This window comes from Tachysurus fulvidraco, chromosome 22, assembly GCF_022655615.1.
Source record: "Tachysurus fulvidraco isolate hzauxx_2018 chromosome 22, HZAU_PFXX_2.0, whole genome shotgun sequence".
NCBI classification, from domain to species: Eukaryota; Metazoa; Chordata; class Actinopteri; order Siluriformes; family Bagridae; genus Tachysurus; species Tachysurus fulvidraco.
The window spans coordinates 10,505,615-10,531,688 of NC_062539.1; the positions used below are offsets into that span (position 1 = coordinate 10,505,615).

The 26,074-nt window shown below is 38.7% G+C and overlaps 1 protein-coding gene across 5 annotated transcripts in view; it reads right to left on the reverse strand.

Annotated features, from left to right (window-relative positions):
• LOC113640594 (G-protein-signaling modulator 2-like) overlaps positions 1 to 19,579 on the reverse strand; it is a 38,756-nt gene extending 19,177 nt beyond the window's left edge. The window contains exons 1-7 of one of the 5 annotated variants that reach the window (XM_027143155.2): positions 19,437 to 19,567; positions 15,796 to 15,931; positions 11,689 to 11,910; positions 8,112 to 8,247; positions 2,434 to 2,573; positions 2,202 to 2,325; positions 79 to 194 (exon numbers count right to left, since the gene is read on the reverse strand). In XM_027143155.2, the coding sequence (XP_026998956.1) occupies positions 79 to 194; positions 2,202 to 2,325; positions 2,434 to 2,573; positions 8,112 to 8,247; positions 11,689 to 11,909 (737 nt within the window). In that variant the 5' untranslated portion in view covers position 11,910; positions 15,796 to 15,931; positions 19,437 to 19,567. Of the gene's footprint in view, positions 1 to 78; positions 195 to 2,201; positions 2,326 to 2,433; positions 2,574 to 8,111; positions 8,248 to 11,688; positions 11,911 to 15,571; positions 15,742 to 15,795; positions 15,932 to 19,336 lie in introns of those variants that run through there. The other 4 variants (XM_027143154.2, XM_027143156.2, XM_027143157.2 and 1 more) reach the window with 4 other exon arrangements.
• Positions 19,580 to 26,074: the final 6,495 nt, after the last annotated feature.

The window sequence follows — 26,074 nt, forward strand, 5'->3', positions numbered from 1 at the left end:
TCATTAACAGTGAAGTCAATATGGCAAGACTAGTTAGGATAAAACTACTAAACAATGGGTATATAAGTGTGGATTCACTTGTAATGCTCAGCAGCCTTCTCAAACTCTCCCAGAAAAATGAAGGCATTTCCAAGGTTACAGTAGGCCCTTCGTTCTGCTGCCAGATCACCAAACTCCTTTGCAATGAGGAGCCGCTAAAGGAGAAAAAAATACAATTAAATAATATATATAGATATACACACACACACAATATTAATAATATAAAATATAAAATTTAAAAATACAAATAAAATAAGTTCAGCAAGGCACACTGGAGAGTATTCAATCATTTCCATTAATTCTATAATTCTATAAGTCTTTAATAAATATGAACACGTTTTTTAATTGTAATACATGTTAGTGCTGAAAATGGCAAGAATTTAAGCTTTGTCACTAATATTCCCTTATTCGTAGTTTATTTTATTTAGTCTTTTTTGAAAACAAATGATCAGCTGTTGATGTACACAGATGAGCCAAAACATTGATTATCTCGCAAAACCAGCACATGTCAAGGTCTCAAATATGTTAAACAATAAGGCAAGCAGTTGGTTCTTGTAGTCAGTGTATTGGATGTGAACAACATGGACACATGTGAACTGAGCAAATGGGACAAAACATTATGGCCAATTAACTGAGTTGGAGCACCGTTGAAACAGCAAGGATAATTGCGGTGCTCCTGGTCAGCATTGGTGTGCACCTATGCACAATGGTCCAAAGAGGGGCAAGCCATGAACTGGTGAAAGTGTGTTGGGCACCCAAGCCTTATCGAAGTGTGAGAGCAATAATTGCCTCTTTTCCACCGGAAAGAACCGGGTGCTGGTTCAGAGCTAGTGCTAGTGCTGGTTCAAAGTTGGTTCCACTGGCGAACCTTCTAAGAACCGGTTTGCCTTCCCACCGGCTAGAGAGCCATCACAGCGCCGAGTGTGACGTCACTGTATACGTGTCACGTGTCCCAGCAACGTTAGCGCAGCAGCGGCAAACACAAACACAACAACAATGGCGGATGTTGCTTTACTGTTAATGCTCATGGCTTTGCGAACCTACATTAGCATCCAAACGCGGCAAATAAAACGTGTACGTGCAGCTCTGTGTAATCTGTATAAACGGAGGTTGTAATCGATAAAGTACATAACGTTATTTTATCGTTAACACAGAAAAAAATTTAGCCTTAGCATGTAGCTACCTACTATCATGTGTGCTGATAATTTATCATATCGCGGTAAAGTAAAAGTATATTAAACATTAGTATACATAAGGTACATTATCAAATGTGCTAACAGTAGCCCCGCCCCCAGCTCCCGCCCCAAGTGGTTCTTAAGTCTAGACCAGCAACGTTTTGGTGCTACTTAAGAACCACTTTTCCTGGTTCGGAGCCAGTGCTTTGGCGGTCGAAACAGAAAGAACTGGTTCTAAATTAGGCTCTGGCTCCGAACCAGCACTCGAACTGCCTTGGTGGAAAAGGGGCAAATGTCTACCCTGTATGGTTTGAACTGGCAGAAGTGGTAATGTAGCACAATACATAGTGCATTCCATCCTGCTGCATTTGACGATATGTAGCCAAAGACTGGATACACGGTCAGGCCAGATACACGGTCAGACCAGATACACTGTCTACTGTCAAATACACCTGCAATAGGCGTATGAACTTTGGAACTTACTTATTTTGATCTACATTAAATAATATAATTTACAGGATTACTGCACTTTTATCTGTGAAATAGCTGATTTTAACCATATACTGTTATTACAGTTTCAGCATTTAGCAAATGCCCTTATCAAAAGCGACTTATTGAAGTGCTTTGGAGTCTTTTAAAAACACATCCTTATGCTAATTCGCAAATTCAGAGGCTAAGCATAAGAATGAAAACAATTTTTGAAAACCATTAATTTTATAATACCAATTGAAGAATATTGCCAGAAGAAAATATGGCATCCCTACCCTGCCATCCCTCCAAAAAGCACAGCCAATGTTTGATCTTTTGATCTTTAAATATTTTGCTTTTGATTTTTATTTTTCCTTTCTTACTTTATAAACAACACACAAACACAGTCTATGTATTCATACATATATTTCACATGAGCTAAAAACAAATTTTATATATATATATATATATATATATATATATATAAATATATCTATATATATATATATAAGCAGTCACCTGTTGGTGGGATTTCACAGCATTGCGGAAATTGCTGAGCAGATAGTGTGTGTTTCCCAGGTTTCCATAGGTGCGGCCCTGAGCCACTCGATCTCCTAGTTCCTTCAGAATACTCAAATTCTCCCTGTAAGCATTCAGAATGTGCCAACAAAACAATAAGGTCATAGATACAACAATTAGTCTGCTATTGATATTAACTTTAATAAAATGATGAAACATAAAAGCCACTAACTCGTAATAGTCTGCTGCTTTTTTAAGTGCTGTGGTGACTTGTTCTGCGACGTTTCCAGGTTCTGAATCATTGCTACAGACACTCTTTCCCTTAGCATGGTACACATTCCCAAAGTTATACAGAGCTCTGGCTTGTCCCACCTGCCACATACACAATAGATAGCATTAAAGATCACAACTACATCTAACTAGATTTGTAAAGTTCGTCACAACAAACTTTGATGTCGGCTTTGACGGTGCAAGTATTCGCAAAGGCCAAGGAGGCAAGTGGACAGAAAGATTGTGAAAGCTACTAGACCGCTAGGGTGCCAATACTTTTGGAGGCAATCAAACATGAGCATGTGACGTGATCCAAATACCTTTTTAATTTTCAAAATTGACTAAAATACACGTGAGGCAGTTCCCCTCATTGTGCTGAGTGTTTTAATATGTTACAATTTTTGATTTTGCTTATTTTGGGGGCGGGGCGTGATCACGTGATGTCACCAGAATACCCAGTGGGATGCCAATATGTTTGACGAAAAGTGGACATTTCATGTCAATACTGCAGTCATTATGGGATTCTACTTATTATTATACTGCGTAGAACACAGAAGAAAAGCCCTGCCTGAGCTCTGCAAATGCTGCGCGTGTGAGAGCTTAGAGGAATTTTCGGAATTCCCTATTCAAGTCTATAGGATGTTCGATCATCGACTATGGGAAAACCAAAAGTTCCATCGGAACCCTGAAATAAAACTTCATCCAGAGTAAGGTCCTAAAGAAACAGGCCGAGTTCGGTGTAAATCGCTCAAAAACTTGCCGAGTTATAAACCTCAAAGTTTATAATGGAAGTCTATGGGAAAAAAGGCCACTTTGAGCTTCCGTACCGGGAATGCCGGAATTCAGATCACTTAGAAAAGTAGTAGCAACAAACTTCAGACCATATGACATATCCAAATTTGGTGCATGTGACTCGAAAGACCTAGGAGGAGTTACTCTTGATATATTTTTGGCTGAGAAGAATAATAATAACTAGATTTGTAAATATCATCGCGACATCCTTTGATGTTGACTTTGAACAGTTTTTTGGGGGCGGGGCTAAACGTGACGTCACATGAATACCAGGTGGGGTGCAGATACTTTTGGACACATGTGTATTGACTGAGGGCCAATACTTGTGGAATCATTGGATTGATAGTGTTGAGTTGATAGTTACATGGATTGAGAGTGTGCTTTACATCTACAGAGAGAACAAACGAGTTTTAAGAATACCCCATTCAAGTCTATGGGAAAAAAACCCTTTGAGCTTCCGTACCGGGAATTCCGATCTCTTATAAAAGTCATAGCACACCTGTCCTCAATGAGCCGGTCGATTTGACACCTCATTCATGGGTCTAGGACAAAAGCTGCAGGACAAGTTATGTGCCGAAAAAGTGTTCCGAAGAATAATAGTAAATAGAACGGTACATTTCCTAAAGAAAATGTGAATGAGCTTGCACGTGACGTCAGTTCCCCTCATTGTGCTGAGTGTTTTGATATATGACATGTCCATGTTGTGCTAAATTTTTGATTTCGCTTATTTTGGGGGCGGGGCTACACGTGACGTTCCCCTCATCGTGCTGAGTGTTTTATGTTGTGTAACTGAGATATGGCTTCTTTATATTGCAATATGGTTCGTAAGGTGCACTACATGGTTGCTAGGGTATGGCTGCACAGTTACTATGGTTATATTTGCAGACTAGTTTCTCACCTGCAACAAAAGAGCACACCTGAAAATCCATTTATCTTTTCCTGAAACAAGCACCATGAAGATCTTGAACTAAAGCATCAATCAGTGATTTTACTGGGAAAAAATATAATCACGTTACAATAAGGATCATTAGTTCAAATGTAATGTATTAACTAACATTTACTAACCATAAGCAATAAATTATTGTATTTAGTAATCTTTGTTAAAATAAAGTTTATTCTTTGTTCATGTTAGTTCACAGTATATTAACTACTGGGAAAAAATATAATCACATTACAATAAGGATCATTAGTTCAAATGTAATGGATCATTAAGGAACTGGAATATGTAAGCCTTTTAATCCAAAACGGTTTAATCCAAAACGCGTTTCTGGCCGAAATGTGTAAACAACAATCCACTTCCGTCCTTTGTTTTCGGCTCTCACTTTATTTTCCAAAACAAATGCTTGTAAAAAATCCCCAAGAGTCTAAGGAACTGGAATATGTAAGCCTTTTAATCCAAAACACTTTAATCCAAAATGCGTTTCTGACCGAAACACACAGCACTTCCGTCCTTTGTTTTCGGCTCTCACTTGTCCTAGGAGGCTTAAAAAAATACACTGAGCCGTCAGATTTGTAGTCCGAATCGAACGAAAATCATGAAAATAGGGGGCGATCCCACAATATATATATATATGAAATGAAACTGAAGCTCACTGTGAAATATAGCAACAAGCTTTAATTAAAGACCTTTACACAGATTCACTGGTGTCTGCTGCCCTCTTTTGGATGTTAGCACATCTACAGAGAGATTCCCCATTCAAGTCTATGGGGAAAAAACACCCCTTTGAACTTCCATACTGGGAATTCTGGAATTCTGATCGCTTACAAAATAGATAGCACAGCTCTCCTCAATGAGCCGGTTGATTTGACACCTCATTTATGGGTCTAGGACAAAAGCTGCGGGACAAGTTACGTGCCGAAAAATAATAATAAGTATGCAAGAGAATAAGAATGTGCCTTGCAAGCACATTAATAATAATAAGTATGCAAGAGGATAAGAATGTGCTTTAGCAAGCACATTAACTAGAATGATACATTTCCTGAAAAAAATGTGAATGGTGCTTGCACGTTTCAAGTTCCCCTCATCGGGTTGAGTGTTTTGATATGACATGTCCATGTTGTGCAAAATTTATGATTTCGCTTATTTTGGGGGCGGGGCTACACGTGACGTCACGTGAATACCTGGTGGGGTGCCAATACTTTTGGACAAAAATGACTACTAAGCGTTTTGACATTTCATGTCAAAACTGCAGTCATTATGAATTTCTACTTATTATACTGCATAGAACAGTATTTTGGGGGCGGGGCTACACATGACGTCATGTGAATACCCGGTAGGGTGCCAATAGTTTTGGACAATAATGACTACTAAGCGTTTTGACATTTAATGTCAAAACTGCATTAATTTTTGAATTCTACTTATTATACTGCATAGAACAGTATTTTGGGGGCGGGGCTACACGTGACGTCACATGAATACCCGGTGGGGTGCCAATACTTTTGGACAAAAGTGTATTGACTGGGGGCCAATACTTGTGGAATCATTTGACTGATAGAGTTGAGGAGTTGATAGTTACATGTATTGACAGTCTCCTTTACATCTACAGAGAGAACAAAAGAGTTTTAAGAATTCCCCATTGAAGTCTATGGGGAAAAAAAACCCTTTGAGCTTCTGTACCGGGAATTCCGATCGCTTATAACAGTCATAGCACACCTCTCCTCAATGAGCCGGTCGATTTTACACCTCATTCATGGGTCTAGGACAAAAGCTGTGGGACACCAAATTCTGATATGTTGTAGACCCTGGTCTGGCGTTTTATGCTATTACTTTTCTAAATGATCCGAATACCGGTACTTCCGGTACCGGGTCTCAAAGTGGCCTTTTTTCCCCTCATAGACTCCCATAATAGACTTTGGAGGTTTATAACTCAGCAAGCTTTTGACCTATCTACACCAAACTCATCCAGCTCCTTTAGGGAGATACTCTGAACAAAGTTTTAAATTGGTGTACCGACTGGCCTTTCGGTTGTGCCGCAGCCCCGCCCCCAAAAATATGCTAAATCAGAAAAACTTTTTACAACATGGACATGTGACATATCAAAACACTTAGAACAATGAAGGGGAACTTCCTCACAGGTATGATGTCACGTTATGTCACGTGAAAATTAAAAATTAGCACAACATGGACTTGTGACATATCAAAACACTCAGCACAATGAGAAGAACTGCCTCACGTGTATTCTGGTCATGTCACGTGACGTCACATGAAAATAAATAATTAGCACAACATGGACATGTGACATATCAAAACACTCAGCCCAATGTGGGGAACTTCCTCAAGAGTATTCGGATGACATCACATGCTCGTCTCCACTTGTCTCCAAATGTTTTGGCACCCTGGCTTTCTGTCTACTTGCTTCCAAATGTAACACTGACCCTTATGTCCACGCACCTCCAAAAAGCACCGGCCTTTGCGAATACTTGAATCGTCAAAGCCAACGTTTGTCACGACGAACTTTACAAATCTAGTTATTAATCTTCTTAGCCAACTTTGTATTGAACGCTACTTCTCCTAGAGATTTCGAGCCACATGCACCAAATTCGGATATGTTGTAGACCCTTGTCTGAAGTATGTTACTTTTCTAAGTAATCCGAGTACCGGTACTTCCGGTATCGGGTCTCAAAATGGCTTTTATTTCCCCATAGACTCCCATTATAAAATTTGGAGGTTTATAACTCGGCAAGCTTTCGAACTATCTACACCAAACTCGGCCAGCTCCTTTAGGGTGATACTCTGAACAAAGTTTTAAATTGGTGTACCAACTAGCCTTTCGGTTGTGCCACAGCCCCGCCCCAAATTATGCAAACTCAAAAAACGTTTTACAACATGGACATGTGACATATCAAAACACTCAGAACAATGAGGGGAACTTCCTCACAGGTATGATGTCACGTGAAAATTAAAAATTAGCACAACATGGACTTGTGACATATCAAAACACTCAGCACAATGAGGAGAACTGCCTCACGTGTATTCTGGTCATGTCACGTGACATCACATGAAAATGAAAAAATTAGCCCAACATGGATATGTGACATATTAAAACACTCATCCCAATGAGAGGAACTTCCTCAAAAGTATTCGGATGACTTCACATGCTCATCTCCACTTGCCTCCAAATGTTTTGGCACCCTATCTTTCTTTCTACTTGCTTCCAAAAGTAACACTGACCCTTATTGTCCATTCGCCTCCAAAAAGCAACCAGCCTTTGCAAATACTTTGCATCGTCAAAGCCAACATCAAAGTTTGTCACGACGAACTTTACAAATATAGTTATAGTATAAATAAATATATTACTTATAATCGTTGGCTTTAGATGAGAAAGTCAGTAGAGTAATAAGATAGATATTAAGTTAGATATTAAGAATAAGTTAGATATTAAGAAGTTTCTTACAGGTTTTTTTTAATTTATTTTTATAATAATTAATCAATTATTTCTTTGATCACTTAATATATTCTTTATATTCAGTGGGGGCCATGTAGTAGCCTAGTGGTTAAGGTGTTGGGCCACCAATCGGAAGGTTGTGAGTTTGATCCCACGTCCACCAAGGTGCCACTGTTGGGCATCTGAGCACGGCCCTTTTTTGCTCACTTGTATAAAAAAAAATTAGATAATGTAAGTCGCTCTGGATAAGGGCGTCTGCCAAATGCTGTAAATGCAAGTTGTACAACTCCGGCATGGGTAGTAAAGCTAACATAATATATACTAACTTTCTCTCTCAATCTCTCTCTCACACACACAAACACACAAATTCTTAATACATACAATAGAAAAAATAAATACACATGCATTTTGCATCATTACAGTCAGAATAGTAATGTATTATGTAGAAATGTGATGTGCTAACCTTGTCTCCAACATCTATACAGATGTCCAGATGCCTCTGGCAGAAGATTATTGCTTCATCAAAGCGGCCCAACACCTTTAGAGTGTTCCCTAGGTTGCCACTTGCTTTGGCTTCACCAGGCAGATCCCCTGTCATTCTGAAATCAGTGAAATCAGTGAAATTGATTGATATAGAGTATACATTTTTTTGATTATACACTTTTGATTTTATTACAGCAGTTCTTTTGGGAAAACTCTATCAGTGTGGCACACCTTCAATCAATCAATCAATCAATCAAATTTTATTTATAGAGCACCTTACAACAGCCAAAAGGAGCACAAAAGGAGTGCTTTCCAGTAAAACAACAATAAAAAACAAAATAAATAGAATCAATAAGAACACAATGAAACATAAAATAGCAGTTGAAACCGGGTCTATGCGTTAAAAGCTTGTATGAATAAATATGTCTTCAACTGTGATTTAAAAACACTCAGCACAGTGATGGATCGTAAATGTGCTGGAAGTGCGTTCCACAGCTTTGGTCCCTTGATGGCAAATGACCGGCCTCCAAACTTCTCATAATTGTATTTGGGAATGACCAGAGAGGTATGTCCAGAGGAGCGGAGAGATCTGGCTGGTTGGTAGACCTTTATTAATTCTGTGAGATAGGCTGGGGCCAGACCATTGATGGCCTTGAACACACAGAGAAGGACCTTATACTCCACCCTAAACCACACCGGAAGCCAGTAAAGCGAGTGGAGGACAGGGGTGATGTGTGAGCGTTCGGAGGTGTTGAAGAGAAGACGTGCTGCCGCGTTTTGTACTATTTGAAGCCGATTGAGAAGTGATTGATTAAGTCCAGTGTAGAGAGCATTACAGTAGTCAATCCTTGAGCTGATGAAGGCATGTATAGCTTTTTCAAGGTCAGCTTGAGACAAGAATGATTTTACATTGCTGAGTAGTCTTAGCTGATAAAAGCTCGCCTTTACTACTGCACTGATTTGCTTGTCGAAGTGCATACTCTTGTCAAAAATAACACCCAGGTTATGCACGGTAAGAGCAAACTGAGGTGTTAGAGAACCAAAAGTAAGAGAACTGCTGGATGAATCTTGGCTAAACAGGATGTACTCAGTCTTTTCTTCATTCAGATGAAGGAAGTTCTGGGAAAGCCACTGTTTGATATCCTGAAGGCAATTATGGAGCAGGTCCAATGCAGAACGATTACTCAGAATCACAGGAAGATAGATCTGGAGGTTGTCAGCATAGAAATGAAATTGAACATTGTGATTGGAGATGAGTTGACCAAGTGGCAGCATGTAGAGTGAGAACAGAGTAGGACCAAGAATAGATCCTTGAGGCACACCAGATGATAGAGGAGCAACCGAGGAAGAATAGTCATTAAGCGTTACTGAAAAGGTTCTGTTAGTGAGGTATGATGAGAACCAATTTAGCACCGCACCCTGCAGACCAACAACATATTGGAGACGAGAGATGAGAATGGCATGATCCACGGTGTCAAATGCAGCGGTTAAGTCCAGTAATACCAAAACCACAGAGCTTTTCCCATCCAGGGCTCTAAGAATGTCATTATGGACCCTCAATAGCGCTGATTCAGTGCTATGTCTTGACCTGAAACCGGACTGAAATGTATCACCAATGCCGTGCAGTTGAAGGTGAGACTGCAGCTGTGCGGAAACAAGCTTCTCCATCAACTTAGACAGAAATGACAGGTTAGATATAGGACGGACGTTGGAGAATATGGAGGGATCAAGGTTGGGTTTCTTGAGCAGTGGTCTCACAATAGCGTGTTTGAGAGCAGCGGGAACAGTACCCACTCTAAAACAGCTGTTTATGAAGGGGACAAGGATGGGACCTATGATGTCAACCGTCTCCTTCAAAATCCTGGTAGGAACAGCGTCTAGGGGGCAGGTGGTAGGCTTCAACTCGTGGACAGCTTTTTTCAGGTCCGCCAGAGTAACTCCATCGAAGTTCTCTAGCACACATTGCGCCGCACGAGTGGACATGGCAACAGTGGGGACTTGTGTAATGGTTTGCCTAACAAACAAAACCTTGTCCAAAAAATTTTGCTTGAATGCGTTGCATATGTTTCCAGATACATCATTCAATGCGACAGACACCGGATTTATAACAGAATTGATAGTGCTGAATAAAATTCCAGGGCGGTGGCTATTGTTATTGATGAGAGCAGAAAGGTACTGTCCTTTAGCTTCCTTCAGTGCACTCTGATAGGTGGCAAGACTGTCTCTAAACATCTCCAGAGACACCTGCAACCTATCCTTCTTCCATTTTCGCTCAGCCTGTCTACACCGGCGCCTGAGGTCCCGAGTTGCATCATTGAGCCAGGGGTCCAATGCACCATTGGTCGACTTAACCTTGTAGGGCACAACAGAGTCCATACTCCAGGAGCAGGTGGTATGGAAGGAGGCGAGGAAACGTTCCGGGCAAAGAGGCGATGCCAATTCAGCAGTAGAGGCGAGATCAGAAACAGAGAAAGCAGCAGCAAAGTCATCGACTGTAGATGAGGTAATAATGCGACGGCGATGGGGGCAGTAGATGTTGGTGCAGGTGGAACAGCACAAATGTCAAACCGTATGAGAGAATGGTCAGAGATGGGAAAATCCATGACCTCACAGGTTGACACAATCACCCCACGAGAGATAATAAGGTCAAGAGTGTGACCTAACCTATGGGTGGGACAGGAAATGGACTGAGACAGATCTAATAGTCTAAAAGTGCCTTAAATTCATTAGCAGGTTTATCAGAGGGGCAGCAAACATGAATGTTAAAGTCACCACAGATTAGAATGTTGTCAAACTTTCCTAGAAACCCTGTCACCTTAACTTGGAAATCCCACGTCCCATTTTTTTTGCCAAAACAAACAAACAAACAAACAAACAAACAAATAAATAAATGTAAGGGCATCTACGTCATCAGCTCACCCCACATATTCTATTCATTCTCAGTCAGCAGTTATCATAACATTAGCTAGCAAACATGGTCACACACATGTTTCTACATGGTTGCTAGGTTGTTCTGCTTGGTCAATAAACGATATGCTTTTATGTCATTGCTTGGTGGTTGCAAGGATGTTCTGACTAGTTACTACGTGTTGAGACAGTACTACACATAACAACGGAAATAGAGAAAGAGGTAATAGACTAAGAGAGACAGAATGTTAAGTTGTAGCTCATAGAAAAATAGACATAGAAACAGATAAAGAGGAAGTGTAACTAGAAAGAAAGAAAGAAAGAAAGAAAGGAAGATTGCAGTACCTCAGAACTTAGAAATGTTTTTAAGAACATTAAGCCTATATAAATTAAAAGGTACAAGTGAATGTTAAAGCTTTCTCTTACAAAACCCTGCAGTTATTGAACCACCTTATGTTAAGTGTTTGGGTCTCATTGTGTAATTTTAGGCTGAAAACATATTTTTTAGTCACGCCTCTGTAAACAGATTATTATTATAAAAAGAGATCTCGGTAAAAAAATAAATAAATAAAATGTTATTATAATTTGGGTAATTATGATTATTAATAAAGGTGAGATTATTGCTGCTGATTAATATGAAACATTTTTACCTGTTTAAATTTAGGTCATGGTGGTGGTACTCCAAAGCTTTGGTGTGGTCATACAGGTGGAAGTAGGCATTGCCTAACTGACTATAGATGGCACTCAGCACCAAGAGATCCTCTGTCCCCACCTGCAGGGCTGCCTGGAAGAATGGTATTCCTGCACTGTAATCACCCTCCTTACACAGACGTTCCCCCTCAAGTGCTAGATCCAGACAGGAGGCCTCCATCCTGCAGGGAAAGTCCCAAAGATGATGAAGCACTAGTAACAGTTGTGGACCTTGAAAAACAACTGTCAAAGTGTTGTGCTGTTCACACAACAACTTCAATCTGTTGCTTAGTAGACTGTGCACAATATGAGAGCACTTACACATTACACAACACACGATTTTTAAGTGAATCCCAAATCTCACTCCATTTTAAAAAGAAATTAAAAATAAATAAACATACAATCAACCAAGCAAACAATTAAATATAATTTTAAGACACAGTGATTGTAACAGATGATGTAAAATCTGGTTTGGGATGCTTTCAGAACAATGTTATGCAGAAATTACAGTCATAATTGTTATATTATGAAACAGTACTGAATTTTCCTAATCAAATCCCTTAACACATGAAATATTAAGAGAGATTATTATGCTAAACACGTGTACAATGTGAGCATCCACATATGATACAGCAATAAAAGCATATTCAAAGCTGAGACAAAGCAGCACACTATTTCGAAACATTAGAGCAACCTGAACCACAGATGCTACTAAAGAAACACATGCTAAAATAGAGTGCATTCCCTGTAGCATAAAAAAAACAGTCTACAGCCCAGAACATCATATTGTAAGTATAATTCTGATTTCCGTTATAAGCTTATTAATATTATTATTATTATTATTATTATTATGTTGGCTTTGTAGAAGCCAACATTCTGATTTCCGTTATAAGCTTATTATTATTATTATTATTATTATTATTATTATTATTATTATTAATTCGGATATGTCATAGACCCTGGTCTGAAGTTTGTTGCTTCTATTTTTCTAAGCGATCGGAATTCCGGCAATCCCGGTACGGAAGCTCAAAGTGGCCTTTTTTCCCCATACACGTCCGTTATAAACTTTTGAGGTTTATAACTTTTCGACCGATATACACCGAACTCGGACTGGTTCTTTAGGACCTTACTCCGGACCAAATTTTTATTCCGGAGTTCCGATGGAATTTTTGGTTTTCCCGTAGTCGACGATCGAACATCCCATAGACGTGAATAGGGAATTCCGAAAAGTCCTCTAAGCTCTCACACACACAATACATCCAACATTAAGAATTGCATGTACTGTTCTATACAGTATAATAAGTAGAATCCCATAATGACTGCAGTATTGACATGAAATGTCCAAACCCTCAGTAGCCACTTTTTGCCAAAAGTATTGGCACCCCACCGGGTATTCTGGTGACGTCACTCGACACCACATGACGTCACGTGTAGCCCCGCCCCCAAAACAACCGAAATCAAAAATTTGCACAACATGGACATGTGACATATCAAAACACTCAGCACATTGAGGGGAACTGCCCCACGGGTATTCTGGTCACGTAACTTCACGTCACGTGTAGCCCCGCCCCCAAAACAAGCAAAATCAAAAATTTGCACAACATGGACATGTGACATATCAAAACACTCAGCACAATGAGGGGAACTGCCCCACGGTTATTCTGGTCACGTCACGTGACGTCACGTGTAGCCCTGCCCCCAAAACCAGCAAAATCAAAAATTTGCACAACATGGACATGTGACATATCAAAACACTCAGCACAATGAGGGGAACTGCCCCCCGGGTATTATGGTCACGTCACGTGACGTCACGTGTAGCCACGCCCCCAAAACTAGAAAAATCAAAAATTTGCACAACATGGACATGTGACATATCAAAACACTCAGCACATTGAGGGGTACTGCCCCACGGGTATTCTGGTCACGTCACGTGACGTCACGTGAAACTTAAAAATTTGCACAACATGGACATGTGACATATCAAAACACTCAGCACATTAAAAACACTCTCTCTTCATAAATATATCCACAGGTTTTTATACATACTAAAAAGAATTCTTATAAGAATATGGAAAATGCAAGCATTCAAGTTGTGATATGTAGTGGGTTTTCCACTGACAGGCCTGTCAGAGTCATTTGACAGGTATCAAGAATTTTAAGGTAATCTTTATTGCCTGATCAATCTTTAAGTAGGACAGATTATGAAAGTGCTGAGGTTAGCCCTTTCCACCACACTGGCAATTGCATACCTTCAAAAGCAATGAAACATCTCAGAGAAGAAAATAGCTTTAAATCCCTCAATGTGTCAGATTTACTCACTCACTCATTTTCTACCGCTTATCCGAACTTCTCGGGTCACGGGGAGCCTGTGCCTATCTCAGGCATCAAGGCAGGATACACCCTGGACGGAGTGCCAACCCATCGCAGGGCACACACACTCATTCACTCACACACTACAGACAATTTTCCAGAGATGCCAATCAACCTACCATGCATGTCTTTGGACCAAGGGAGGAAACCAGAGTCTGTCAGATTTAATTAAAATAACTTAATTATATTGTATTTCAGTCAGAACTTTAAGAAAATGTACTGCAGTGAGATACTTAAGTCATAAACTTAAATCACATTTAACATTCATTTGCAACTATTTCTGTATTTGGTTATAGAAAAAAACAAACTAGATAGCTTTCATTTTATATTTTAGTCTTACAATTCCCAATATTTAAAATAAAAAGTGTTATTAATATAACAGAAAACAATTATTATTATTGTTAATCTGTAGAAAACCTTTTATGCAATTTTAATGTTCACAATTCAGTAGATGTTTGGTATTTTCATTTATAATTATATTGTTATACATCTTTTATTATGTCTGAGGAAAAACTGCCATGATCCTGCCTACTAGGTCTAAGCCTAGAAAATATCGGCATCAGCCACTGAAAACCCATCACTAGCATGCTGTACGTTTACTTTTGATGACTTTATAAAAGTCAGAGACATATAAAACTACATAGGAAGCAAAACAAAGCCAGAAGATTTTTTTAATGACTATGCAACAATATTAGCCTTGATATTTATTTCAACCTACCTGCTGTCTTTCATACACTCACAACACACAGGCCATCTGATGCACATCTAAAATTTTATAGTGGTTAAAATGAGCTTCGGCTGATAACCTAACACAACCTGTCCAACTAACCTACATAAAAAGTTTCGAAAAATGAAGTAAGTTTAAAACAGTAATTGGAAAATAGATATTCAATTTACATTTAAAGTATCTTACAGTAAATTCTCCTCATTGGTGGGCAGGAGCTACAGTTGTCTTAGATAGAATCTGCTATGCTCATCATATATTGCTAATCTCATCATGTCTATCTGAGCACTATAATCTGTGATTAGGCTGCGCACACACAAGATGAAACAGAAACACTCAAAGTAAGTAGGTGTAATTCAAGCAAAAAAAAAAATTCAGATGCTAATATAAATAATGCTAATATCTGAAGCTGTAGACATTAACATAGTTAATCAACCACAAAGTGTAGGTACTAGACAAAGTGCAATCGTCCTTTTCTGATATAAACAGTCCTCCACATACCAAAGGCATCTAATGGGTAGTCTTTTATCTATTTTAAAATGACCACCACAAAAAAGCCTAAAAACATAGTCAAATTCTCTTTAGAGGTTCCATACATGCATTTACAATGATGCATTGCAGTGTGAAGACTAAGATGTTTCATACAGTATGGCTTCATCATCTACTAGCTTAACATCCAGAAGAGATCACCTACAAATCTGGAAAAAAGCTGATTTTAATGCAACGTTACATTATGCTGACGTTCCTACCTGTAACAAACAAGAGGAATGGAATTCTTCTCATGCTCCATTCTAGTCAGAGACATTTTTATCCATTGAATTGCATAATAAACAAAGGGATCCCAAGTAGATCTGTAAGAAATTCCAACAAAGAAGAAAAAGACCACAAAATGCTAAAAACAAAGTTAAAAAAAAAAAAAAAACAAAAAAAAAAAAAAAAAAACAAACAAACAGATGTTTCAGGTTTTCAATGCCTGAGTCTCCTGTAAGGTCAGTAGCAGAAGCCAGTCCATGCGTACAGTCACAGATGCTGGTGTCCTGTTATGTTTGTTTTGTGTAAATGTGTGTGCTAGTATGTGAGGAGTATCCAGGGTAGTCTTCTGGAACTCTCTGTGAAGAGAACACAAAATGCTGTGTGTGAAGCCTTGTTCTGTGCACATTGACATGTTAATACTGAACAGAAAAACTGTGTGATCATTATTTTTATTTGTTTGCTTTTCATGCTTTGCCAAGCTGAATCAAAGCAGGCTGCCCACTTGTAAAAAATGTATATGACCATGAATACTGATTATGCATATAGGAATAGACATAGTCAAGTGGAAAAGCACAACAAATAATACACAAACATTTAAATTAACCTCAGTTTCACTACTAGGAAAGGGCAAGAATCAGTGTCACCTACTACAAAATAAATCAATCGATTCTTCCTTTCTGATTACACTCATGTCTTGCAAAAAATTGTGTTTTCTCTGCCATAACACACTTTCATAAAGGGTTTCTGTAAAGTTGACAGATACTCAAATATACAGACTCTGTAGGATTCCCAGAACTGTAACTGAGAACTTCTGGTATAGCACACTGTAAAGCGCTTACGTTTTATCTTGTATTATATGTCTCAGTCAGTATTGTAGTATAAATATTTCTGTGAGCCTTTGCTATGTAATGCCATACAACATCAGCTACACAAGTGAAAAGATTGGGCACAAGTACAGTACAGTTCACCAGTAGTTTCAGTTTATAGGACTTGGACAGGTTGCTCAGGTATACTGAACACTGACTGTTATTTTCATTTGAAAAGTATACTTTAATTTCCCCGCTTGTAATAATGTATAGGTGCATCTCAAAAATTAGAATGTTGTGGAAAAGTTCATTTATTTAAGTAATTCAACTCAAATAGTGAAACTCGTGTATTATATGACTTCAGTACACACAGACTGAAGTAGTTTAAGTCTTTGGTACTTTTAATTGTGATGATTTTGACTCACATTTAACAAAAACCTACCAATTCACCTACAAATTCACCTACAAATATTGAATATGGTGACATACCAATCAGCTAATCAACTCAAAACACCTGCAAAGGTTTCCTGAGCCATCAAAATTGTCTGTCTATGGTCTGTTTATATAATAAACGAGTTTCACTATTTGAGATGAATTACTGAAATAAATGAACTTTTGCACAACATTCTAGTTTATTGATATGCACCAGTAATAGCCCACATATTCATACTTTCTCAGAACACCATTATGACCTTTACAAATAGGGATGTGGTAGCCTAGTGGTTTAGGTGTTGAATTAGGTTGTGAGTTCAATTCCCACATCCACCAGACTGCCACTGCTGGGCACCTGAGCAAGGCCCTTAACCCTCAATTGCTCAGTTGTATAAAATGAGATAAAATGTAAGTCACTCTGGATAAGTGCGCCTGCTAAATTCTGTAAATGTAATGTAAATGTAATTCATAATACAATATAAACCTAACATCTACAAACACAGCAATACATTAATGGACACAATCACACAGAGAAGTTGACAACAAATTTGGAAATCGGGAAAAGTCTCAAAAAGCACATATGAGTGTTATGGTCAACTGTGCAAATACGTTTAGTCATATGGTTTACATGCAGCACTGTATATGCAGGGCCCGCTGCACCAGCATAGGATCTGACAATGGCTCTGAGGATTTCATGCCGCTACCCATTTATAACATTGTGTTTTGGCTAGCACAGAGAGGTCTGTGCAATGCTAAGGATATTCCTCTCTAGACTAACACTGACTCAACGCCAAACCAGTCATGCCAGATGATGGCAGCATAACATCCCTCACAGCATTTCTCTATCACACACTCTATCACATCTGTCACATGTGCTCAGTTTAAACCAGCTCTAAACTTTGAAGAGAACAGGGTAATAATGGAAGACCTGCCAATTCCAGTGTACTATGGCAAACATCAATGCACAGAAGGAGAGAGGGATTATCCGTGGCTACCACCTGCAGAAGCATTTCCTTCTTGGGGGATATCTTCTGTTGCCTCGCCAGTGCACCTATTTTTGTCTTATGTATCCTAACTGGAAAGTCTTATGTCCATTAAGTTTAACTAACCTTGTTTTGTACTGTGATGATTATGCCATACTGTGATGATTGTGTTCTCTTAATTTGCTTTGAACAGTATACTATCCTAGATTCTACATGGAAGCCTATTCAGGATCTTCAGATCACAATCTGTACACCTCAACATCTTAATGGGGTTCAGGCCTAGGATTTGTCTTGGCAATTCCAGCAGCTTGATTTTTCTCCTTATTTGTCCACTTAGTGATTTGCTGGTGTGGATGGGATCACATAATTTCTCATTATACCACAGTGCAAACCTGACTGGTCAGAATAATTGCATTATTCTCATATATAAAAAGTTTAGGTAATTCCAGCTGTAACATGAATGACAACATTCATGTTAATATACGCTAAACAGTCATAACATTAGAATCATTAACATGGGATATGAATAACAGAATATATTGTTACTAAACCACCATTCAAAAGGTAGATATTTTAGGCAGCAAGTGAACAATTAATTCAATCGATCTCATAGATTAGTCTTTTTAATCGTATGTAAGTACTTCTGACCTGAATGTTCAGACCTATTTGCACTCTTTCATAGACTCCTACCTCATATTTATGAATTCCCAAACACAAATCTGTACAGAAAACATTGAACGTGAAACCTTAATATTATTTTAACTGAACTTTTGTTGTTACTAAATTTTACTGCACACATTTGCAATATATGAAGTGCAATATATAAACTGTCTACTACCTCAACAAAATAGTATTTTATTGAATCACTTATGTTAATGTTTATATTCTTTTATATACATTATATTTACTTTTTTTATTTTACCTTTTATGCACCATAAGGTCTGACACACAATTTCGTTGTACCCTGTGCAATGACAATAAATAAGCTATCCATCCATCCATCCATCCATCTATCTTTGAAGCAGGAAAATGAGCATATACAAGGATGGGCATGTTCTGGTTCAGCAAGGCAGCACACACTGGCCCATAAAAGCGTACAAAAAACATTGTATAATTGTATACAACAAAAAAGCAGTTCAGAGCCCTAAAGCTTCAACAGTGACATGGATCATGTTCAGATGTGCAAAGTAAAGAATTCTGTGCTACAGTTTCCATTGAAGCTGATTAGACCTATAAAATACATAGAAAACACTATTATACCACAATTATGTGACTCTTATGCCACACTTATGTAACTAAGCTAACTGCTATTATTAGCTGGGGTTCGGTTACTGTTACTATGATGATAAAGTTATACTTTATTAGTAGTGATAAAGTGCCGTCTAAAATATAAACCAACAGGAACCAACAGCGAAGTGAGAAAATATAGTTAATGAACTTTAGTAAATGAAGCTAATAACAATAATAAGTCCAAAGGAAGCCAACAAGCTCCATTAGTAGGTAAATGTAAACAAAACGCTTACAGTCGGCGTTAACTTACTTAGGTGGGGCTTTCCACGAATGTATAATTCTACTCTTCACTATGTTAAACTTATTAAAATAAAATAAAAAAGTTACTATGAACACAAATGATTCACTACCTTCATTATGTTCCCATAAACATTCAACAGAAGCAAACCGGTCGGTTGCTCAATATCCAGTCACAAAAATTCAAAGATAACCCCGCCCACCTTACTGCCTGTCGACCAATCAAATTTGAATACTGAATCAAAAGATTTATCGAGTGAATTCTGTCTCTAAGGACTATTAGAGTCGCTAATACTATGCTGATTTGTTTGCTTGTTTATATGAAGCAAATGTTGTATTATTTACAAATTAGTTAGGATTCGCGTTACCAAAGCAACCAGACTCCTCCCTTAGGTTCAGATAGCTTTCAGAGTGTAAACTGCAGTTAAAGCCAAGGGTGGGGCTTTTAGATACTTTGCGGTAATAGCGCTGTGGCGCGCTCCTACAGCACAGAGCAATACATTAATATAAAACGATTCACAGTATTTATTAGATTAAAGGCTTGTCGTTTTAATCATTACATATTAAAAATAAGCTTCAGGTAGCCTTCAGAGTGTAAACTGCGGTTAAAGCACGGTTAAACTAGCCGCACGTATATTTCACGGGGTGCGGCTTTTATATACTTAGCGGTAATAGCGCGACTACATTCACACAAAACAATTCACAGTATTTATGAAAATAAAGACGTAGGGGGCTACGGTGGCTTAGTGGTTAGCACGTTTGCCTCACACCTCCAGGGTTGGAGGTTCGATTACTCTCTCCGCCTTGTGTGTGTGGAGTTTGCATGTTCTCCCCGTGCCTCGGGGTTTCTTCCGGGTACATGCATGGTAGGTTGATTGGCATCTCTGGAAAATTGTGTGTGTGTGTGTGTGTGTGTGTGTGTGTGTGTGTGTTTGTGTGTGTGTTTGTGTGTGTGTGCGCGCCCCCTGCGATGGGTTGGCACTCCGTCCAGGATGTATCCTGCCTTGATGCCCGATGACGCCTGAGATAGGCACAGGCTCCCCGTGACCCGAGAAGTTCGGGTAAGCCGTAGAAAATGAATGAATGAAGACTTGACGTTTTAATAATCAGTACATATTAAAAATGGAGTACATAAAGAAAAAGTAAAATGGAATAAAATCCATAATAAAATCTACAACCCTAATTATTAGTTAAACCATTTCAGATACATGACCTAATGTACAGAGAAAATAAAGTTAAACCTATTTTACTGTGGAATCTTTAAACAATCCCTCTTTAAAATCATCTGGCAATATAAGTGTGCCAGGAGGAACATTTTAGTCCATTATGAAATGCAGGTTTATAAATATTTGTTGATTAAACCACCTCAGGTCACTTCATAATGACCTGCTGTTCAGAATAAAGATCAGCAAATTTTACTGTGGAATTTTATATGAATTCCCCTTCAAGCCACCACATCGTTCAACATAATTGTGTCAGGAGGCACAATTTAATCCCTTATCAAATGAAAATTATAAAATGTTAGTTGATAAACATACTTAGGTCACTTTATAATGACCTAATCTATGCTCACAATAAAGATCAGCCAATTTTACTGTGGAATAATTCCTGTTGAAATGCACCATATCTGTTAATATAATTGTGCCTGGAGGAAGATTTTAATCCATTATAAAATGCATTTAATCCATTATAAAATGGATTTTGAAAAATGTTAGTTAATAAATCCATCTCACATCACTTCACAATGACCTACTCTATGTTCACAATAAAGATAAAATAATTCTATTCTGAAATTCTGAAGTAATTTTTATTGAATATTCAATATTTCTGTCCATTTAATTCAAACAGAAGCCAAATTTTATCTATTATAAAATGAACATTTTACAGTTAGTTGATCAAACACTTAAGAATGCCCTCCTGCTCACAATAAACATCAGACAATTTTACTGTGGGATTTTAAAGAAATAGATCTTCAAACTCACTATGTATGCTTCAATATAATTGACATTGTGATTCATTTCCAAATGAGATTTTTGATTGGACAGTTTAAATTATTAGTTGATTAAACCAAGTCAGATCATTTCATTATGGCCTATTCTATGGTCACTATAATCAAGCAATTTTACTGTGAAATTGTTTTTATATTTGCCCTTTAAAGTTATTGCATCTGTGAAAATTGTGCCACCGAACTTTTAATCCATGATAAAATGTACATTTCAAATTGTGAGTTCATCAAACTGAATCAGTTTACTTTTTATTGAGATTGTATGTTCAGTAGTACAAAATATCATAAATTCGAAGGGGAATTATTAAAAGATTTCAGAGTAGAATTGGCTAATCTTTATTGTGAACATAGAGTAGATCAAGCTGAAGTGATATGAGTGAGTTTTACTTTTTTAAAATAATATTTTTATATATTTTTTAAAATATCTTTATTTACAAATACATTTTTATTTTATAATAGATTAAAAAGTTCTTTCTGGCTCAATTATATTGCAAGATTTGGTGATTTTTAATAGAAATTATAACAAAATTCTACAGTAAAATTGTCTGATCTTTATTGTGAGCATAGAGTAGGTAATTATGAAGTGATCTGAGATGGTTTTATTGACTAACATTTTCACTTAATGATGGATTAAATTGTGCCTCCTGGTGAAATTCTATTGCAAGATATGGTGATTTGTGCATAGAGGAGATCATTATAAAGTAATCTGAGTAAGTTTTGTCAAGTAACATTTTAAAATTTTAATTTATGATGGATTAAAGTGTGCCCACTGGCGCAATTATATTAAGAGATATGGTGATATTGAATAGGAATTATTAAACAATTACACAGTAGAATTGGCTAATATTTATTCTTTGCATAGAGAAAGTCATGCTGAAGTGATATGAGTGAGTTTCAACAACTAAAATTTTATAATTTGTTCTATTGAAGAACAAATGTTCTTTTGAATGTTTGTTCTTTCTGTTGCTACAGTAAGTAGTGTGCTTCTTACCTGAACAGGGGTTTAGAGGTGGAATTGGGTTGAGAAGAACATGTACAGTATACCCTCCTTTAGTTCTGCTTTTATTTATCAGTGGTCCTCACTAACGTCTATAAACATACAAATAACCTCAGGTGGCAAAAAAATAAATAACAAAAATAAAATGAATGAAACAGATTTGTCATGCGGATACGGAGGCGGAAACCGAAGTAGCAGCAAACAAAGTTTAATAATAAACAAAACAAGGCAGAGCCAACACAAACGATGGAATAATCCGGTGGTGCGCTCTGAGGGCGCGGCCCACAATGTCCTGAACTGACGAGAGGCAGTCCGTGAAATAAAGTTCAGATGAGCGTTTGGAGAAGCGCGGCACCTATGCTGGCGAGGAGCTCCTGGTGGGCGGGGTGTGCACACCCTGACAAGCCACCCAGGCACGCTCCTCCGGGCCGTAACCCTCCCAGTCCACCAGGTATTCGAGGCAACCCCGGCGCCGACGGGAGTCCAAGATGTCACGATCAGCGTAGACCCCGGGCTGGTCCACAACGTCCGGCTGGGCGGGCGCCGCGGGGTCACCTGGGGGGAGAGACACATGCAAAACACAGGGCTTAAGTAGAGACACGTGAAAGGTGAGGTAATGCGGCACCTGCAACACGGCGCAGGCGGGGCAGCCTTGGACATAGTGGGTCACCTCCTGGACCATCCTGGGCCACCAGTAACGGGTCTGCACGAGCTGGACTGTCCTTTTTCCCCCCGGGTGGCCTGAGCCTGGTCCTTCGTGAACCGACTGGATGAGCCCACACCGACAGGGGGTGGGAACGTAGACACGTCCCTCAGGGCAGCCCTCTGGAGCGGGCTCCTGGCGAATGGCCGCCTGGATCTCCTGGTCGAGGTCCCAAAGGATAGGACCCAGAATGAGTGCAGGGGGAAGGATTGGTTCTGGGGTGTCGGCCTTGCCGTTTTGTGCTCCGGCCCGGTATGTGATGTGGAAGAGGAACCAGGTGAAAAAGAGGGCCCAGCGAGCCTGTCTGTGGTTGAGCCTTAGAACAGCCGCCATAGAACTGCCGGTGAGCACGGGTGGGTTCTGGCGGGCATCCCGTCTTATCATGCGGCTGCATGATAAGACACCGCTGAACTCCTCTTAGAGTTCCCTCTTCTATTATTCCCTTCATTTCTTTTTTTTTGTGTGTCCCTTTCAGGGGTCCTTTATTCTGTCATGCGGATATGGAGGCGGAAGCCGAAGTAGCAGAAAACAAAGTTTAATAATAAACAAAACAAGGCAGAGCCAACACAAATACCTGCCACAAATGAAGGAATAATCTGGTGGTGCGCTCTGAGGGTGCGGCCCACGATGTCCTGAACTGACGAGAGGCAGTCCGTGAAATAAAGTTCACATGAGCATTTGGAGAAGCGCGGCACCGGGCAGAAATCGGGGGTAAGTAATCCACTCGGCGTAACTCCAGAAGCGATACGGATAATAAAGGACGGGGAGAGTGTGTGACATGAGTGTTCATATAGGCGGTGAAATGAGTGTGTAGATGAGTGTCAGGTGTGTGTGTTTAATATGTTGGCGAGGAGCTCCTTGTGGGTGGGGCGTGCACGGGAGACGTAGCCGGGTGCTCCCTGACAATTTTAATAATTAGTCATTTTTCCCAAGAGTGAAATCAACATTAAGAAACCAGGTGAAGAAAAATTAGAACACCATTATTCAGAAAATTTCTTCAGGAGATTATCATTCTCTCACATAATTTTACTGAAATTTTGACCCATTATTTTTTACGTCATTGCTTCAGCTTTACATCTCAGGAAGACCTCATGTCTCTCATGCCTTCTGGCTCTAGCCTTTTAGTTATGCTGTCATAGCTAGTCTTGCCGGAGTCCCTGTCTGCACTTTACACATAATTTACATTGTCCATCACCTGATTACAAACATACCTAACATTTTTTCTCCTCTCTCTCTCTCTCTCTCTCTCTCTCTCTCTCTCTCTCTCTCTCTCTCTCTCTCTCTCTCTCTCTCTCCTGATGTCCTACCCCTGGTTGGAGTCTCGTCGCCTTGTGGTCACCCTGCCAGGGATTAATCTGCATGGTCAGCCAGTGTTGTGGAAGGAGCCACCCACAGACGCCATGCCATCTTTGAACCAACGTTGTGTCAGTCAGCTGTATGGTCTGGTCTTTATCAGCAATCAGGATGTGCTGAACTCAGAGTTTGCACTGTCCTATTAGTTCCACAGAAGCTCTTTGTTGCACTATATAAACTGTTGTAGAAAGGACAGTCAAGCAGTTTATCAGTGTAAGAGGCATTATGTCAAATTTTAAACAAAAATTTCAAACAATACTTGACAGGTCATTGTGGGACTCCTCAAGTGCTTCATTAGACAGTAGGAGAGCTTCTGAATGAGTTTTTGTGTGGTGTTGTATATGATGTGTTTTAAACTCTATCAGGTCAGGCTAATCTCATAAGATTAGCCTGACCTGATAGAGTTTAAAACACATCATATATCTACTTATCAGAAAAGCAGGTGTCTTCAGGAATCAAACCAGAGGACGATGACTCAAACAGAACCCGGAGTAAATAAATAGACAAGTTAATAACAAAATAACAAATTCAAGAAATGTTGTAAACAAACTTATGAATAATTTTTATTTAAGTGTAATGTTCTGAGTTTTGTGTTCCAGCAAACTTTAGTGTCTTTTATTTTGAAAGAGATTTCATTTTAAGGTATTTAATTATTTTTGTAATTTCATATGTTTTTCTTATCAATCCATCTCATTTTCATTCTTCATCTTTTTATATGGCACAAGAAAAAAATTACTTTGTAAAAAACAAGTTTACATTGGAGTCACTTAGAGGCGCTGTTGCATCTGACTCTCTCAGTTCTACATGTGATTGAAGAGAGTCAGGTTGGTTTCTTTGCATCTCTGTACAACGATTAATAAAAATGTAAAAAGATTTAAAAATATTAGTCAATATCAATTTTAGAAGTGTTAAAAAGATGGATTTAGTGCATATTTTTGATTTTCTATGAGAAGTTAGATGCATTTATCAAGTTTTAGAAATGAACGGCCTTAAGCCGCATTCACACTGCACATGACAAACGGACACGACTGTCGCATTTCGTCCCTGGTGGCAGTCGCACAGAATGTGCAATATGATCGTGTAGACGTCAACATGGGAGAGAAGCTAATTCTCGTGACACCCGAAAATAACCATGAAAATCTTAACCATTAAGGCGCAACTCTTGCACTAAACGGTGATACTCGCCGAGACTTTTTCTCAGAGTCAGGTAGTGTTTTATCCACACTGATTTGCAATATTTTCTTTTGCGTCTCCAGTAAAGGAGAGCAAAAGCAAGAGCCTGCATTTATCATGGTGAATGAATGAATTAATTATTGAAGGAGTAAATACAAACAATCAATACAACAATAAATCCAGAAAGACCGTGAATAATTTTTGAGGAAACATTGACACAACATTAAAAATAATACAATATAAATATTAACAATTTATTACTTTTATCAATAACAATGTATTTAAAACAAAAAGATTGTTTTTGATAAAGTTTAAAAATGACCAAAGTTAATATTAATACTTTTTAATGATTCCTATCACCTCGCGCACACAAACCTGATTGGACAACATTGGAATACATCACATCCGGTCGGCATATTGGATGCGGTGTAGTAGCACAAGTTACATTTTTTTAACGGATCCATTGGATCCGAAAATTACGGATCCGCAGATGGTCGGCACCTCATGCAGTGACCTTGCG